The sequence below is a fragment of the Schistocerca nitens genome, chromosome 9 (genome assembly GCF_023898315.1).
Source record: "Schistocerca nitens isolate TAMUIC-IGC-003100 chromosome 9, iqSchNite1.1, whole genome shotgun sequence".
NCBI lineage: Eukaryota > Metazoa > Arthropoda > Insecta > Orthoptera > Acrididae > Schistocerca > Schistocerca nitens.
In genome coordinates, this window is record NC_064622.1 from 227,769,737 (window position 1) to 227,789,583 (window position 19,847).

The 19,847-nt window shown below is 47.4% G+C and overlaps 1 protein-coding gene across 1 annotated transcript in view; it reads left to right on the forward strand.

Annotated features, from left to right (window-relative positions):
- The window catches only part of LOC126204143 (uncharacterized), a gene marked incomplete at its 3' end in the record, with an annotated part of 124,373 nt that extends 105,447 nt beyond the window's left edge, over positions 1–18,926 (forward strand). Inside the window, exons 3-4 of the mRNA XM_049938553.1 lie at positions 10,267–10,441; positions 18,646–18,926. Coding sequence (XP_049794510.1) covers positions 10,267–10,441; positions 18,646–18,926 — 456 coding nt within the window. The remainder of the gene's footprint in view (positions 1–10,266; positions 10,442–18,645) is intronic.
- Positions 18,927–19,847: the final 921 nt, after the last annotated feature.

A 19,847-nucleotide genomic window follows, 5' to 3' on the forward strand; every position in this document is an offset into this window, starting at 1 on the left:
CAAGTACTACAGTGAAGTGACAAAAGTCATGGGATTCGTCCTAATATCATGTGGCACCTCCTTTTGCCCGGCGTAGTACAGCAACTCGACATGGCACGGAATCAAGTCGTTGGAAGTCCCCTACAGACACGTTGAGTTATAATGCCTCTATAGCCGCCCGTAATGGCAAAAATGTTGCTGATGCATGATTTTGTTCACGAACTGAAATGGTTCAAATGGCTCTGAGCACTATGGAACTCAACATCTGAGGTCATCAGTCCCCTTAGAACTGAGAACTACTTAAACCTAACTGACCCAAGGACACTAAAATGTAGACTTTCACGGCCGGAAATGTCATGTCCATTATAATTATCCGGGCTGTTATGCCGTGGTCGGTTGGTGAATTCTTTGTCAAATCCCATCGTTTCGTCCCCGTCTGCGGGAGACATCTTCAAGGGGGTCTGTAGCCGGATGGAAGGTCCATCGGGCTACAGACCCCCTTGAAGATGTCTCCAGCAGACGGGGACGAAACGCTGGGATTTGACAAAGAATTCACCAACCGAGAACGGCATAACAGCCCGGATAATTATAATGGACATAAACTAAGGACATCACACACATCCATGCCTGAGGCAGGATTCGAACCTGCAACAGTACCGGTAGCGCCGTTCCAGACTGTAGCGCCTAGAACCGTTCGGCCACTCCGACCGCCTCACGAACTGACCTCTCGATTATGTCTCATAAGTGTTCAGTGTGTAGCCAAATCGTTCGCTCCAATTTTCTAGAATGTTCTTCAAACCACTGGCGAACAATTGTGGCCCGGTGACTTAGTACATTGTCATCCATCGTAATTCCATAGCTGTTTGGGAACATAGACTCCATTTATGGCTGCAAGAGGTCTCCAGGTAGCCGAACATAAACCTTGCCAGTCAATGATCGGTTCACCTGGACCATAGAACCCAATCCATTCCATGTAAACACAGCCCACACCACTATGGAGCCACTACTGGCTTGCACAGCGCCTTGTTGGCAACTTGAGTCCATGGCTTTGTGCGGTCTTGCCACACTCAACACTGCCATCAGGTCTTACTCTCTGAAATCGGGACTCAGCTGATCAATCCATGGTTTTCCAGTCGTCTGCGGTCCATCCAACATGGTCACGAGCCCAGGAGAGGCACTGCAGGCGATGTCGTGGTATTAGCAATGGCACTCGGTTGGGTTGGGTTGTTTGGGGGAAGAGATCAAACTACTATGTCATCGGTCTCATCGGATTAAGGAAGGACGAGGAAGGAAGTCGGCCGTGCCCTTTCAAAGGAACCATCCCGGCATTTGCCTAGAGCGATTTAGGGAAATCACGGAAAACCTAAATCAGGATGGCCGGACGCGGGATTGAACCGTCGTCCCCCCGAATGCGAGTCCAGAAAGGCACTCGCGTCGGTCGTCTATTGCCACAGCCCATTAACGCCAAATCTCGCCGTACTGTCCCAACGGATATGATCATCGCACGTCCCACAATGATTTCTGTGATTATTTCAAGCAGTGTTGATTGTCTTTTAGCACTGACAACTCTACGCAAACATCGCTACTCTCGGTCGTTCAGTGAAGGCCACAGGCCGCTGCGCTGTGCGTGGTGAGAGGCAATGCCTGAAATTTGGTATTCTCGCCACACTGTCGACACTGTGGATCTCGGAATATTGAATTCCCTAACGATTTCCAAAATGGAAATCCCATGCGCCTAGCTCCAACTACCACTCCGTGCTCAAAGTCATAATCACGACGGAAACTTTTTCACATGAATCACCTGAGTACAAATGATAGTTCTATTGCTGCTGTTGCATGACAGGGACACATCGGCCCCTGCTGTTCGATGTAGTCCAAGCGGGAGAGCTATACCTCCAAAGTGGCGAGAGTTCGTACGTTGTCCTGTCTTCATGATGATGTCCTTGTAGTCGGCTGGGACGGTGTCTTCTTGACCTATTGGTCGCGAAGCAGGTGGGGCCATACGGTTGCCTTAAGTCGTTGCACCAGGTGACCCAGTGCTCGGAGGAGCGGATTTGTGGACTGAGCGGACTTCTCATAGAAGAGCCGTGCAGCCTGGCGGAACCTATCACGACAGTAGGTACGTTTGAGACGCGGTTGAGGTCGTCTGACGGGAAGTCCCGAGGCAGGTGAAGTGCCAGCCGCACAGTCCGGTTCTGGAGCCGTTGTAGTCGTCCGACGTGGGTCTCTGCAGCATTGCCCCAAACCACAGCGGCGAGACTATCGCTATCCCGTGACTGTTGTCGCCTCAGTGTATAGAGGAATGACGGTCTCTGGCAGTCACGCGTTAGTTTAGGACGGGCCGCTGCTTCCGGCAGTGCGCCCCGCTGATTGTCAGCCCCCCCCCTCTCCCCCCTCCCTGACAGCCCATTCCCTTCGGTCTCGCATGGCCGCCCCCGCACGCAATCTTCCAGACGGCCTTCTTGCGCCTTGCCATTAATGCTCCGCCTCTGGCGGGAAGAAGCTAGCGTGGCTTCTTGCAGCGCCGCCTTAGCTCACCCTCCTTTCGCGCTCTGCGGTGCCACCTACCCTTGCGGCTCGCCTGCAGCGGATCTCTGTGTCACGAACAGTTTTTTCGGATTAGCCGGGCAGGGGGGAAGCCCGGCCCTGGGCAGTTATCGTCTGTCGTTTTTCGGTGGCCGAAGTTCCGCTAGCTGTCACTCGCCACGACAGGCGCGGCCCAGATTCGCCAAAGCGCCGTTGTCCGCAGGTGAGGTCAGACACAGCGTTGCTTTTCTTTCCGGAAGAGAGGAGGGGCGGCTTCAATTTTAGTCAGAGTGTAGCGGTTCCAGTGCCCACAGGTATTAGGTTTCTGCGAAAACAGATACTAGAAAAAAAGTGTTACTATTGTTATTCGATCTGTGTACATCTCAGGACGCTGAAGACGGTTCAAATGGCTCTGAGCACAAGGGGCTTAACTTCTGAGGTCATCAGTCCCTTAGAACTTAGAACTACTTAAAGCTAACTAACCTAAGGATATCACACACATCCATGCCCGAGGCAGGATTCGAACCTGCGACCGTAGCGGTCGCACGGTTCCAGACTGAAGCGCCTAGAACCGCTCGGCCACTGCGGCCGGCTATTTGCGTGTCGATGGGGATGAAATGGTGATGGTAAGGACACTTTTTTTTTCACTAGCTGCTTATATTTTATGACCCACCGTCTAATTTCTTATGATGGGTCGTATATTGCCACTTAGCCGCTGTGACTGGGTCCGGGGTCCGCAGTGGCTGAAAGTAACACCACATCGGCTCCCGTCCCCACTCACACCGTTGCCCGTGTCCCGCCACGTAGAGGCGGGCTCTGTTTAGATCCATTTGATATCTTTTTTTTTGTGCAGCATTAGAAAAACTTATAACTAATACAAAATCAAGTAAGATATTAATAAACAAAACGAAATTAAATATTTAGAAAGAAGGAAGGAAGAGAACTGAATAGAGAAGTTATAGGTATAATATTGCCCGTCACCTGGTTGTGGGCGGCGGCCCGGGTCTTGGAATGACCCTCAAGACGCTGGCCGTTGCTCACCATGCCTTTAACATCTACCATCCTAAAAACTACCTTAACTAGAAGAGATTAGGGTACGTTAAAGCTAGAAACTAAGACTAAGACCTCCATGTCCAGCCTGCTAAACTATTTACGATATACAATAGAGAGGTAACTGATTTTGTGCTTGGCTCAAAGTTGCTAATGAAAGGGTACTCGTGGTAAAAATAATAAGGTAATGACGCTAACGGTTTGTGTTGAGCCTACAAGGCTCCTAGTAGAGTACATCAGGCGCAAGCACCTCCCGGCCCCGCCGACAACACGACCTGAACGGTGGTTTTCCCCGATCTACCATAGGTATCCGTCGGGTTGGGCTCAAAAGAGAGGAACCACAATTAAGATCCTTCCATCCAGGACGTGCGCCGCCTCTTACCAGGGGGGCGTAGGTCCCTTGAAGAGGTGCCCAACTTTAAGCTTCAGATGAGAAGTTCTTGGTATAGTGGAGGTTGAGGTATAGGCTGTGTAGGTTGGTTGTACAAACAGTTCACACTGAGCCAATGAGACTTACAATGATACGTGGTGTGGGAGTTAGCACCTTCCGGCCCCGCCAGCAACGCAGCCTGAGCGGTGGTTTTCCCCGATCTACCATAGGTATCCGTCGGGTTGGGCTCAAAAGAGAGGGACCACAATTAAGATCCTTCCATACAGACTGTGCGCTGCCTCTTAACGGAAGGCGTAGGTCCCTTGAAGAGGTACCTAGCTTTAAGCTCTTATTGGACATGGAGATGCTGTTAACTATTTATATATAAGGTGCAATCTGTTTTTAGGATTGTGTGTGACTTGTGCACCTCTTGTCGGTTGTTCCACTCTGTTCTTTGAATTTGACTTGGTTGACACTATGGATCATCCGCGCTGGACGCTTCAATATCTGTTTTGGTGCCCTGGTCTGTATCTGTTTCTTCTTCATCACTCGTGGTGCTAATCATATCTGTGTCCCCCTGGACATCGTGACGTCTGTTTGGACCGACTTGCCTTCGGTAGGGTCTGTTGCGCAAGTATTCTATTTGTTGGATCTTCCAGATTTCGTCCGTTAGTTTGTTGAGTTCAGTCCACCTTTCCGGGTCGCGTATTATGGCATGTAGTTCGTTCTGTGTGTTCAGGCGATTTATGTGTACTGTGTGTCTTATGTTCGTGCGTTGTCCGCAGAAGAAGATAGTATGTTCAGGGGAACCTTCTTCCCCGCATGTGCATCTATTAGTCTGCTGCAGACTCACGCGGTATAGGTGCGTGGGATAAGGGCCATGTCCTGTGATGAAATGTACCATACCGCGGCTGGGATCAATATGTTTTAGTTTTAGTCTTTCCCGGATGTCAGGGAAGAAGTTGTATACACGGCGGCCCTTATCGCTGTTGGCCCACTCGCTCTGCCAGGTATCCACTCGCCATGTTCTGAGTTGGCGTGTTGTCTCAATCGGTACACCAGTGATCTGCCGAACCTGGTCTATTCTCCCCATCCTAAGCCAGTACATTGCTGCGCGGTACCTGATGGTGATATCTATGGGGAAAATTCCCATGACGACACATAGTGCGTCATTTGATGTTGTGTTGAATGCCCCTGTTAGTCGAAGTTGGACACTTCTTTGGCCTCGACGTACAATGGTTCTGTTGGTTGAGAGACAACACACGACCCAGTCCCTGAGCGGAGAAAATCTCCGACCCAGCCGGGAATCGAACCCGGGCCCTTAGGATTGACATTCTGTCGCGCTGAACACTCAGCTACAAGGGGCGGACACAGACCATGGTGAAAAAACAATAGTTCCACTTTTGGCCACCAGGCGAAAATATGTCACTGTAGGCACTTAAAATGTGGCGTGGGTGATGGAAAAGGGGAGGAACGATCAAAATAATGAAAACGGTGGTGCTGGCACGTATGTTCAGCTTATACTCACAAGTTATAACGCACGTTCAGTATGGTTCCTGATCCAACAACATGTTGCATCTGTAGCATGACATGGCCGACAGTTTGCTCACAGCCTATCGGGTGTAATGAGAGTGATGTGTCGTCGTATGCTACCCCTCAGATGAAGAAGAGTCCTCATACATCCCTGATTGAATCAATCTTTCAGATATCCGCACACCCAGAAGTCACATGGATTTAGGTCGGGGCACATAGAAGGGGCACAGATATTGAAACTGCGTAGAAATGATACGGTCGTTAAGGAAGGTTTCCCGGCCAAATAAAAATGGTAGTGTGGATACAGTTGCGTTCTTGCAAAGGTAGAATCCCGTGTTGAACAAGGAGGTCCTTATAACGTGCTGATGTCACTGTACACCTAACAGCCTCGGGAGGTACCATCTCCATGGTGAAAAACGGACAGAGAATGGAGATTGTGAAACCACACCACCTAAGCTGAGTGCAATGGACGTTCCTGCACAACATGTCGCGGAGTAGAACGCTACATGCAACAGTTCTGTGTATTCGCGGCGTCGTCCAGAGTAAAGGGTCCAAAGAATATTCCTGTCCACATATCATACATTTCCTTGCTTGCCAATAAACGAAGGGCAAAGTTAGTGCGGAGCAACCTCCATTGGGGATTTATTTCGTTCACATTCTGTATCTTGTAGGGATACCAGAGTAAAATCTTTTGAAATGTTGGCCGAGGGAAAGAGAATCCCGTGATATAGCTCGAGCACTGGCTGCGGAATTTGTGGCATATGCGGCACAGTCGGCTGAAGCTACAGTAAATTCATCAACACCTGTCGCAGGAACGGGCCGCCTCCCTCTCCCTGCTGTACCATCTAACTCACCTGTTTCTTCAAATAACTTTATCATATTCTTTAGCCCATTTATTGACATGGGACCTCTTCACAGCTGTTTCTGTCGGCGAGATTCTCGCAGTGTAGCGCTGCTATTACTACCGTTCTGATCGAACAACTTTACCAGCAGTGTACTGTCTTTCTTCTAAACAGCCATTGCATTTCATACAGAAAACTTCAACCATTTTGACCCTTTACACTAACAGTCACCTCACGAAAGAAATCAACACATGTCGCCATGCGACATACAGTATACTGACATAAAAACAGATAACATTTCACATTTTTACTGTTGATAGCGCCATATTTTCATCTGGTGGCGGAAAGTCAAACTCTTATCCTTTTTCAGCATATACGTTGAGTACACCGATTAATCAACATACCTAAGATGTTTCACCGCCCTGCGATGTAGAAAGCCCGCACTGCAACACTCGAAACACTGTCGGTTTAATTACAACCACCCTGTATGATTTTGTCAGATAGGTACAAATTTACTATTTATTTTCCACCGATGTCAGTCGTAGAAACCGTCTTCTCAGACAAAAAGAAAAAAAATTACTGTACGCTGGATGGATATGCAATGCAACTTTCCATTAAAGAACTGAAAATAAATTCAAAAGCATCAGATTCATAAAATACTTACAGTACCGTGTATAAGAGTCCATGATGTCGATACCAGTACAAAACTGGCTTCACTATGAACAGAATGATCATCGAATAAAAAATCAGTTTTCGTCATAGATAACCGTCACGCCAAGAACTTTTCTTCACCTCTAGGAGAGTTGTTCCTGGAGGAGATTAGTGATTAACGTCCCGTCGACAACGAGGTCATTACAGACGGAGCACAAGCTCAGATTAGGGAAGGATGGGGACGGAAATCGGCCGAGATCTTTCAAACGACCCACCCCAGCATTTGCCTGAAGCAATTTAGTGAAATAATGGAAGCCTAAATCAGAGATGGCCGGACGCAGGTTTGAACCGTCGTCCTCCCGAATGAGAGTCTAGTGTACTAACCACGTCCATTGTGATAACCACTGCACAAACTCGCTCGGTGGCTGTTCCCGCTGGGGCTCTTGTACATCGTTTTTATTCGTTGCTAACAAACAGCACTCCACTCGAGGCTCACAGTAGCGCTCTGTCTGAAACGCTTCGTCACTCACATGTTTTCTTCCCCGTATGCTTTTCGTACCCGGCTCGGACCGAGTGTGCAGGTTTCGAATTCCTTCAATTTGTTATCCTCAGCTGACCCAGATTAAAGTAAACGTTTCGTTTCCTGCCCCCCTTCTTTCCTGCGGTCCCAGGTTCGAATCCTGCCTCGGGCATGGATGTGTGTGATATCCTAAGATTAGTTAGGTTTAAGTAGTTCTAAGTCTATGGGACTGATGACCTCAGATGTTAAGTCCCATAGTGCTTAGAGCCACTTGAGCCATTTTTGAACCTCCAGTTCCTTCAACTCAGCGGAGCAAGGCATTAGTGACTCGCCATGTTTTCTTTCCCTGCATGAAATTCCTGTCCTGCTAGGGTGGAGTTGACGGTATTTCTAATCTTCCAATGCCTTCAGTTGAACGCTACTGTTTCCTCTGTACAGATGATCGCCGTCTTTTTGGTACCCCATAACGTCAAACGTTGATTTTTAAGAGGTCTTCGGCAAGTGGTCGGGATTCAGCTACTGCCGTCTGGCGACTCGTGTGGCCGTGACTTGCTTTGCAGCGAGGCGCTGCCGTAGGGCAGCGACGCCCTCTCTGCCTTTAGTGGCTTACGTGAGGCAGTGGCGATTGAATCTGGAAGTGTCTGATGCTCCTACCGTTCCAGATACGCGAGAGCACTAACGCGGGATACGACGAGGCATGTCTGCTACGGATCGAATCAGTCTCGCAGATTAACGATGAGGACTGGTGAGCCGACCATACTGGATATGGTTTTTTGGCGGTTTTCCACATTCAGCTATATAAATGCCGGGCTGGTACCCACGTCCCGCCACGGATACACAGTACGCAAACACTTAGAAAACGTTATCACATTCGAATGTGAGATCTACACTAAACGCAAACAGTGGGATACAGAATTCCTACCCCAAAAGGGGAGGGGGAGGGGCAGAGCGGGGCGGTGTTGTGTTGTTAGGAAGGATGTGTGGCCACCAATGGTACTAAGACTGCCAAAATCAATATATAACAATGCCGAACCCACGGGGTAGATCTAGATCAACTCTTGCAATGCTGTTACCATTAATGGCAGTACAGCCATGGTGACTAATCATGTCCTCTTCTCCATTTACAGGTTTAGACAATACGGCTGTTCCGACTTTTCATTTAAGGCCGCCTTTTCCCGAACGTCTGGTTTTCGTTAGGCCTTTTACTTCTTTACAGTGACTGTCGTCCTTCTGTACCTTTTCGATGTTGCCTGCATTTCCCCCTATATTCTTCCACTTACGTAAGTATGTTTACCGTGTGGTTGTAATTAATTTGTAGCTACATACAGAGGTCCAGTAAGGCTGTGACTATCGTGTGGCAGCGAAACTTGGTACATTTGCTAATGCGTTAATGCGGAACAGATTTAAACTGGAAAAAAATGGTTCAAACTTTGGTCATTAGGTCCAAATCTGGCGCTGTGAATGCAAGAAAGATGTATAGAAATATGTCCATTTGGAATGGATTAGGAACGAGACGTGAGCAGAAAAGATGAAACAAATGACAAACAGATAAAGTTGACGTTATTATAAAACGCCGCTTAAACAATTTATCTACATCTACGTGATTACTCTGCTATTCACAATAAAGTGCCTGGCATACGATTCATTGAACCACCTTCAAGCTGTCTCTCTACCGTTCCACTCTCGAACGGCACGCGGGAAAAACGAGCACGTAAATTTTTCTGTGCTAGCCCTGATTTATCCTATTTTATCGTGATGATCATTTCTCCCTGTGTAAGTGGGTGCCAACAGAATTGTTTCGCAATCGGAGGAGAAATATGAGCACCGGAGAAGTCGACGACATACTGCGCAGCGCCTGATTTGCAGCTGGTGGGTAAAATTTGTAGTACTTTTTCGCCAGGGTTAATTGGTTCTGGATTAACGCATTAGCATATCTACTAAGTTTTGCTGCCATACGGTAATTACAACTGACACTGGATCTCTGTGAGTAGTGCAATTGTAAGCACCCGGGAGTTCTTCTCGTATATTGTAATTTCTTTTAAGGTTCCCCCAACCCCACCCCCACCCCCTTGAACAATGTTTGACACATATTAAAAACCTCATGTCAGGCGACTGTATGCTGCTTTTGTCTTTCTTCTCTTAAACCCAAAATTCACTGCCGTACAGGAAGATAGGCACAGCCATTGTTTCGTAAAACTGATTCTTGACCTTCCAGATCTTGCTCTTTAGAGCCTCATTTATAATTCCAGATACGTGCTGAAATTAACTGATTTTCTTCTGTGCGTCACTGCCGTTACTTAAGTTGATATAACCTTAAATCGTAAGCATGTACAAGAGAAAAATCTGTTTATGAAATATACAGGGTGATCAGAAACAGTTTAAAAAGCTTATGAGGATGTAGCACGGTAGGCAGCGCTGACAAATAATTGTTGAGAAAAAATTCGATACGTTGTGCCGTTTGCGAGTTATTTGGCACTGAAGTTAGCCAATCAGGCCCTAGCGCACGCAGATTCAATCAGTCCGCCAGATATGATTAGTGCTAGCTGTTCTCACAGCGTTGATTGATAGCGCACGAGACTGCTTAGCCTTTCGCTCGTGTTCGATCCTTATTACCGCCGCTCTGTTGTTCAGTTTTAGGAAATCAAATGCAGAACACGTTCGGCGGCACAGTGTCTTGAGGGTGGCTTGAATTCACGCGTGCAACGCCCCGATAGGCTAACTTCAGTGGTAAACGTATCGAATGTTTTTGTTAACAATTATTTGTCAGCACAACCTACACTGCAACGCCCTTACAGGCATTTCAGGCAGCCACTCAGGGTCCGAGTACTGAACCTGGAGGTGTGACACGGGTGTTACGGGAGCAGCTGACGCCCTCGCCACGGGCTGGAAAGCGCTCAGCCGGACCGCCGGTGTCTGCGTTGCGCTGCAGTGGCCACAGGCCGGAGGCGGGTTTCCGCCCGGACGCATTACGTGCGAGGCGACAGCAGAGCGTGGTCGTTTCCATTAAAGGCGGCCGCCTAGGCGGAAGGCGCGGGGAGATAAGGCCGGCCTGCTGTCTACCTACCGCCTGCTCGGGCAGCGCTTTCCGTTTCACGGGGCACGCCCCGCAGATAAGCGCTCGCCATTCAGTCCCACGTCCGCCGGGCTTCGCGTAGGAGGCGGACTGCCGTGATCGACCGTTACGTGGCTGAGAAACTGCTACACGGACATGATTGTCAATTCTGATTCACGCCCTGTCATTTACTGCCAACTAAGGATGTATCGGAGGTGGCTTTATCGTAACCGGAATTGGAGTAAGACGTGGCGCAGTTGTTTTCTCGAAGTTGGAGGCGGTATTTATTTAATTATCATTTCTAAATAAGAAAAGCAATGAGAAATTTTTAAAACTTCCTGGCAGATTAAAACTGTGCGCCGGACCGAGACTCGAACTCGGGACCTTTGCCTTTCGCGGGCAATTGCTCTACCAAGCCGGCCGAAATGGCCGTGCGGTTAAAGGCGCTGCAGTCTGGAACCGCAAGACCGCTACGGTCGCAGGTTCGAATCCTGCCTCGGGCATGGATGTTTGTGATGTCCTTAGGTTAGTTAGGTTTAACTAGTTCTAAGTTCTAGGGGACTAATGACCTCAGCAGTTGAGTCCCATAGTGCTCGGAGCCATTTGAATTTTTTTGCTCTACCAACTGAGCTACCCAAGCACGACTCACGCCCCGTCCTCACAGCTTTACTTCTGCCAATACCTCGTCTCCTACCTTCCAAACTTCACAGAAGCTCTCCTGCGAACCTACAGAACTAGCACTCCTGAAAGAAAGGAACACAGTTTTAATCTGCCAGGAAGTTTCATATCAGCGCACACTCCGCTGCAGAGTGAAAATCTCATTCTGGAGAAATTTTTAGTTTATATATTTAAGGAATAAAATTAATTTTACAGGAAATTACTTACGGGGCTGTTCTTACAGCTGTGGATTCCGTCATTTAAGATGACATAACTAAGGTCACCTCAAATACATCCAGAACAGCAACTTACACTGAAGAGCCAAAGAAACTGATACACCTGCCTAATATCGTGTATAGCCCCCGCGAACACGCAGAAGTGCCGCAACACGACGTGGCATGGACTCGACTAATGTCTGAAATTAGTGCAGCACCATGAATCCTGCAAGGCTGTCCATAAATCAGTACCACTCCGAGGGGTTGCAAGGCATCTCAGATATGCTCAGTAATGTTCATGTATGGGGAGTTTTGTGGCCAGCGGAAGTGTTTAAAAACAAAAGAGTGTTCCTGGAGCCACTCCATAGCAATTCTGAACGTGTGGACTGTCGCACTGTCCTGATGAAATTGCACAAGTCCATCGGAATGCACAATGTACATGAATGGACGTAGATGAACAGACAAGATGCCTACATACGTGTCACCTATCAGAGTCGTATCTGGACGTATCAGGGGTCCCATATTCCTCCAACTGCACACCCCCCACACCATTACAGATCCTCCACCAGCTTCAACAGTCCCCTGCTGACATCGAGGGTCCATGGATTCATGAGGTTGTCTCCATACCTGTAACGTCCGTCCGCTAGATACAATTTGAAAAGAGACTCATCCGACCAGGCAACATGTTTCCAGTCATCAACAGTCCAATATCGGCATTGAAGGGCCCAGGCGAGGCGTGAAGCTTCGTGTCATACAGTCATCAAGGATACACGGTCTTCGGCTCCGAAAGCCCGTATCGATGATGTTTCGTTGAATGGTTCGCACGCTGACACATGTTGACGGCCCAGCATTGATATCTGCAGCGATTTGCGGAAGGGTTGCACTTCTGCCACATTGAACGATTCTCTTCAGTCGTCGCTGGTTCCGTTCTTGCAGGATCTTTTTGCGGGGGCAGCGATGTTTTACCGGATTCCTGGTATTCACGGTACACTCGTGAAATGGTCGTAAGGAAAATCCCCACTTCATCGCTACCTCGGAGATGCTGTATCCCATCGATCGTGCGTCGACTGTAACACGACCTTCAAACTGACTTAAATCTCGATAACTTGCCATTGTAGCAGCAGTAACTGATCCAACAGCTGCGCGAGACACTTGTTGTCTTATATAGGTGTTGCCGACCACTGCCTGTTTACTTATCTCTTTAACTGAATACGCTTGCCTATACAAGTTTCTTTGGCGCTATAGTGTATAATGTTGAAGTGCTAACAGTAATTTATCCATTGTGCTTGTTATTGAGATCTTTTAATAAATACGTCAGACTGTCACTTGCAATAGTTTTTTACGGGTATACACTAATGATCAAAAGTATCCGGGCACCTATTGGTGGACATTAATGTTTTCCCTTCTCTCTATGGCGGCTTGAGCTCTGCTGGACACACATTTAGTGATGCGTCCTTCTGTCTGTTGATCAATGGCAGTCATTCATACTTCCTCAAGCGCCGAAACCAGAGACTGTAGGTAGTGATGATGGACACTGCGATCTGGAGTGAAGTCGACGTACTAACTCATCCCAAAGCTGCTGCGGTTCACGTCTGGACTCTGGGCAGGTTAATCCATTTCAGAAATGTTATTGTCCACATGATATGTGGTCGCAGATGCTATTTTATGACAGGATGCCTTGTCATGCTGATACAAACAATCATCGGCTCAGAACTGTTTCTCTACTTTACGCAGTACACTGTGCTGTGAAACGTGTTCGTATCGTTCCACGTTTAACGTTTCCTTAAGCATAATAAGGGGACCACGACCAATTCCCCGAGAAGCACCAACATACCGTAACACAATCTCCTCCATATGTCACTGTAGTTAGCAAGTCAGGCATTCCCCAAACCCAAACTCTTCCATTGGATTGCCACAGGCTACAGCGTGATTCTTCAAGCCACATCACTCGATCCAGTCATCCAGTGTCCAATGGTATTGCTCTTTACAGCACCTCATGGGTCGTTTACCACTGACTACAGAAAGATGTGGCTTACGAGGAGCTGTTCGTTATTGTAACAAGACAGAGCCAGGCCAAACATGCGAGATGGTGCCAGTGCCACAGAGACTCGCCACGTGCGCGAGGCCCACCGGCGCCACGGGCGGCGCTGTGGATGTAGATATCGACTTCACCTCGGTCAGCTGCCTGCCGAATACAATCCGCAAATAACCGGACGATAACGGACAGAAACATATTCGCAATAGAGAAGAGCAGCTGTCGCCCACTTGATTATAGATCATCGTCCAGAGCAGACTTAGACAGGGAACGTCGTTAGTGAACTCTTAGAAATGAACAGACAGTTGTAGTAAATTGCATTTGCTATGTGCTGTAAAGTTTACCTACGATTATTTGCTCTTAGCCATTGAGGGCATTTTCTGTTATATTACAAGCAGTGTTGCATACTTAATCATTCAAGTAGTCGCAAAGATAAGTCAACCTTAACTCATTTGTGTGACTTTGTTTCTAATTCGCTGGAGTGTTGTAGTACCTTCGGTCGCCCATCCAGTCCTCCCCCCCCCCCCTCCCCTCACCCTGTGGCATAGATGGTGTAACAGTGACAGAGAGAAACTGTTTTAGCTGTGTACTGCGCCAGAGACCGTTTTATGAACTCACCAACTCGGCCTCCACAGCAGTAGCGACGAGGCGTTTACAAAATTGACGACGAGTGGTTACAAAACTATGCAAACTCGATGTGCTAGCTGCACAGCTGATAGCACTTGGGAACTCACAAGTGAACCCTTGCGTTCATCTCATGAAAATTTTTACAGCCACCCTCCCAATGGTCGACGGCCCCTGTCGGTCATTATATGATGTCTACGTCATCTTCGTTTAGTTGTGGTTGTTCCTTCGCGTTTCTACTTCATAGTCACATCGCCATACGTCGACTTGGGCAACTTTAGATTGGCTGAAATGTCCCTGGCGCATTTGCTAGTCAGGTGTCATCTAATGATTAGTCCACGTTCGAATTCCCTGAGCTGTCCTGACCACTGCAAAATTTTTTGCGCCTTCTTTTATGCTTGTGGGTCCGACTGCCGTGACACTAGGGCTCCATTCCGAACTACATAGGCATGTTCGAATACTTTTTATCACATAGTGCATTTTTGTCTGTAGACCTGCAGTTTCATGAAATTTCTTTTTTATAATGTTTGTAAAGACACAAAGTGAGAGCTTGGCGTGATGAGTATACCTTTCAGCATACAGCCGCACCGATGCTCTAATAGTATAGCGACATCCACCGTAGACGGAAACCACATCCGGTTTTTGGACTGCGCACCGGCGGTAGTGGCCGAGCGGTTCTAGGCGCTTCAGTCTGGAACCGCGCGACCGCGACGGTCGCAGGTTCGAATCCTGCCTCGGGCATGGATGTCTATGATGTCCTTAGGTTAGTTAGGTTTAAGTAGTTCTAAGTTGTAGGGGAGAGGTCTGTGGAACTTCATTTGATGGCGGGAAGTTGGTTTCCGTCTCTGCTATGTTGTGATTATTTGATCAAACTCCAGACCTGTTATGTCGTTCAAGTCCTATCGAATACACCTTCCTCTGCCACACAAATATGTTTATAGTTAAAAAAAATTGGTATCATAATTCAGCGGTCGTAAACTTTAAAAATTATTTCTCGCAGTCAAAGCGCCCCCCACGTTTTCCGCTGTAACTTAATGAAAACCCCACCTCCATAAACTTGTTTGTTCTGGATGTATATGCGGCGGTCTGATAGATGCTCACCCTGTGTAATGGAAACCAGTAGAATTTAAAGAAGAGTCTAAACTAGGAAGTTATATGTAATAAACAGTAACTTTGCCGGCCACGGTGGCCGTGCAGTTCTAGGCGCTGCAGTCCGGAACCGCGGGAGTGCTACGGTCACAGGTTCGAATCCTGCCTCGGGCATGGATGTGTGTGATGTCCTTAGGTTAGTTAGGTTTAAGTAGTTCTAAGTTCTAGGGGACTGATGACCTAAGATGTTAAGTCCCATAGTGCTCAGAGCCATTTGAACCAAACAGTAACTTAGCAGCTCTGTATGCTTTTAATCTGCTTCTTAAGAGATCGTATATTACTTCAGCTCCATTACAGCGTTTCTTGCTTTCCACTCAGACCGGGATAGGGGATAAATTTGTGGTATTATTGGATGGAATGCACGTAACATTGCATTTATTTTTCTCCACGGCAGGCTATCCTTAGACACTGCAATTCCTTTTAGTCTGTTGTGGTCCCGAAGAAACTTTGCCTTAAATTCATCGACAAGATATTCCTTAACTGTAGAGCTATCATCACCAACATCATCACACAGTCTCATCCTGAAGAAGTAGAAGAAAGAGCAATTCCTGGTCGCCGAGAATGCTGAAGTAAACATTCTAGATCATGTTCACGGCAACCTGGATGAGAGGTACCAAGTCATAGGTCGAAAAACGCCCCCAAAACATCACAGAATGACTTCTCACATGAACTCCACCCTAAATACATTTCAGGTTAAACACTTAATTGACAACTTGCATCATTTGAAAGGAGATAAAGTCATTATTCGTCGGGCCACAGTATAGCCTCCACCCTTTGTGTTGCTTAAGGCAATAAAGAGGTTCCCGGCACCAGTAATATCCATTGCATGCACATCCCTTGACAATGTTCGCGTTGAAACCTACTGTCACTGATAAGACGTGACACTTTTCCCTGGGCGGTTATGTTGTGTTTTGCGGCCTTGAGTGGTACATCGTACCTTGTAGAAACGTTGGACAGTCTGTGGCGATATACCAACAAGTCGGACTGCTATATTCACGGTGTGGTCACAGGCCCATCCAAAGACGGTAGTTCCTTTCTGCCACTGTCACGTTTCCGTGTCGGCCCATCTTACTGCGATGATTCTGTACAACTGATTGGCTCTACTTCACAGCCATGACATGCGCCAACTGGAGTATCACGTGGACGCCTGGTGCCAGTTCTACCACAGTTTAACACACAACCCTCTTGCTCGTCTTTGTTCTACACTGCGTCAGCAGCGCTCCAAGCGGACAGTAAGCTACAATCTCGAATACGAAATCGGATGAGTGCGAATAGTATCGTTTATACTGAAATACAATATAAGTTTTACAAAAAGAAGCATGTTTGCCTCCATAAAAATCGGCAATAGCTGAAAAATGACATCTCATTTGTCTTTCTTTAGTTTCCTAAGAACCGTGGAGGGTATGAAACTGTGTATTGCAGGACAGTTCATTTACGATTTTCTTGTAAGCTATAGATATTTACTGAAGAACGTTGTTTTCTTTTAAGAACAAAAAAGAAATGCCTAGTGAACAGCAGAAGAAGTCGTACATCGACTCAAAAACGAGAAGTTTTTCTTCACTACACTTCCAGTCAAATCAATGAATGTGGAACAGAGGAAATTTGTGTGGTATATAGTACCTACATTATTTAACCTGCCAAGTAAGCCACCACAGCTGTAGCCGAAGAGGAAACCATGCAGACGTGATAATTAAACGTGACAGCAATAAAAGTCTTTCCCTCACAGAGGAAACCACTTCCACAATCGCTGCTACAGCTGAGCCACAAACGGCGAGAATCTTCAACACATTCACTTTTGAAGCGAAAGTAATCGACAAAATTAAATATTTCGCACGCATGAACTATATGTTTACATTCTGTTGCCTTCAGCGGAGTAAGATGCGATTATGCACATATTCGAAAGCATTTCTTTATGAATAAGTTGTTGCTTATGTCACTGAATCAGTGAGATTCGGCTGTTTATTTCACGATCATTCACGTCACTTGATAATTCACGAATGGGCGCAAAGCAATATATAATATAGCTATTTCGGTAATAATAATTAAAAACGAACATTAATCGCACAGTTCGCTTTCTCGCCGCTAGGGACGCTCGTGTTGTTCCAACTGTCAGACTGTACAACTTCTATACAGCGAGTGACGCGACTGCTTATATTAGACTGTGCTCCTACACTGTTTACAGCGTTGCAAATCGAACAGTGTACCCTTTGTACCATGGGTGACTAATATTTTGTTCGGTCAGCTTATGTACGTGTGTGATGTATAATGAGCACAGTATTTTAATGATCTACAAAAATGCAATATGAGACGTAGCGGCCATGTTGCATTCAAACTTTCTGATTGTCTTGGTCACACTGTTTATTGATTGAAACTGCCTTACGCGTTTCGATTATACATAATATTCAAACGTTAAATGGAAAATATTTAAGTATTGTCATTAGTCAACGAATGGTTATATCGCGGCCATAACAGAACTGAAACATCTGTGGAGAAGTCTTCCCACACATAAATGTTTTCGTAGTAGAAACGCTGCTTATACTGAACGTATGAGTACATAGTACCTTGTCATCTATTGTCAGCAACAGACAAGTGCAGACTGGTTCATGATTTTGTGTGTGTGTGTGTGTGTGTGTGTGTGTGTGTGTGTGTGTGTGTGTCTGTGTGTGTGTGTGTGTGTATTGTGCATTAAACCGGGGACCTAGAAACGACGGACAGGTTTCGTCCCGCCGTAGCCCTCAGTGGTTCACAACCCCACAACAGGCCACAGCAGTCCACCCACCCCACCGCCGCCCCACACCGAATCCAGGGTGCGGATCGGCCCCCAGTGGACCCCCGAGGAACGTCTCGTACCGGAAGAGTGTAACCACAGATATTTGCGTGGTAGAGTAACAATGATGTACTCGTACGTGGAGACAGTGTTTGCTCAGCAATCGCCGACATAGTGTAACTGAGACGGAATAAGGGGAACCAGCCCTCATTCGCCGAGGTAGATGAAAATCCACCTTAAAAACCATCCACAGGCTGGCCGGCACACCGGACCTCGACACTAATCCGCCGGGCGGATTCATGCCGGGGGCCGGCACGCCTTCCCGCTCGGGAAGCAGCGCGTTAGACAACACGGCTAGCCAAGCTGATACTCCGTGTGATCTTAAGTGAATCATCTAACAGTTTACATTTGTTTGTTGCTCACAGCAGATGAGTAGGTACTATCTACCCAAATGTGCCGTATATGCAGTATTTTTAATATGAAGGCTTTTATATCGGATAAGATTTCTCTGTATATGTTTCAGTTCTGTTGTGAATTCAGTGTAACCATTTGTTTGAAATTAATGTATAATGAAACGCGTAAGGCAGTTGCAATCAATAAACAGTGTGAGTAATCTGAAATTTTGATTACTGTGTGTAACAAACAACCATTGCATATGTTACGTGTGTGCCTCAGGTCGCAGCAGCAGCACTCGCGAATCGGACAGCTCCGGGTCGTCGGGCCAGGGCCAGGACCGCATAGCGTCGCTGTACGACTCGCTGGCGGCGGAGCTGCGTGCCAAGCTGGGCTCCGGGGGCGGCGCCGGCGGCGGCGTCGGGGGCGGCGGCGCTCCCCGCGCCCCGCTGCTGCTGCCACCGCGAGACTACGACACGGTGCACCGCGCGCGCGGCAACATGGCCGCTGTCGACCTGCGCCGCTCCGCCGCCGCCTCCGCCGCGACGCCGGGCAAGGACGCCACGGCCACGGGGGCGGCGTCGGCCGACGCCGGAGGCGGCTCTTCGGGCCCCAGCAGCGGCATCGGCTCCGACCACGCGCCCTCGCCGGACCGGCAGTCCGATCCCCGATTCCTGGACAACGGCGACAGCTCCGGTGAGCACACACTTGTACACTATGTAGCTCCACGGCGTAGAGTGCTCATGAGGGACCAAATAAAAGCATAGAAATTGCTGGCTTTCTCTGTTAACGAAACGAAAGTGAGCTTCGCTCAAAATCTGTTTAAAGTCATTTACCGTTTTTCTTATTCTTTTAACAAGCACCCTTCTTCGAAGGCTTTTCATAATAATCTAATCGGAAACCTTGATTTATACGAAATACAGTCAAGTACATGTTAAGTGTTACTCCATAAAGCACCTGTCCGATATTTATCCCTCTTTCAGAAGATGCCCATCACATAAGAAGAAGTCCCTCACATTACGTGTATCAAAAGATCAAATTTTCTTTCCATTTGGAACTGATGCCCATCTTAAACATGAGTATGCGGTGTGACCCCCCCCACCATGTCCATGAATTTATTGTCTACATATATATGCCTTCTCTACAATTCACACTCGAGTGTCTGGTAGAGGGTTCATTAAACCATTTCTCTACCTTCCCCCTCTAGAACAGCGCGCGGAAAAAGTGAATACTTAAATATTTCCATGCGGTCTTCGATTTCTGTTATTTTGTCACGATGATGTGAGGAGAACGTTGGTTATTAAAATTTTGTGAAAAGATCTCGCTGCAACGAAAAACGCCTTTGTTTTAATGATTACTTGCGGATCATGTCCGTGACACTCTCGTCCCTATTTCACGAGCATACTAAACGAGCTGCTCTTCTTTGAACGTTTCTGATGCCCTCCGTCGATTCTATCTGGTAAGGATCCTATACAGCGCAGCAA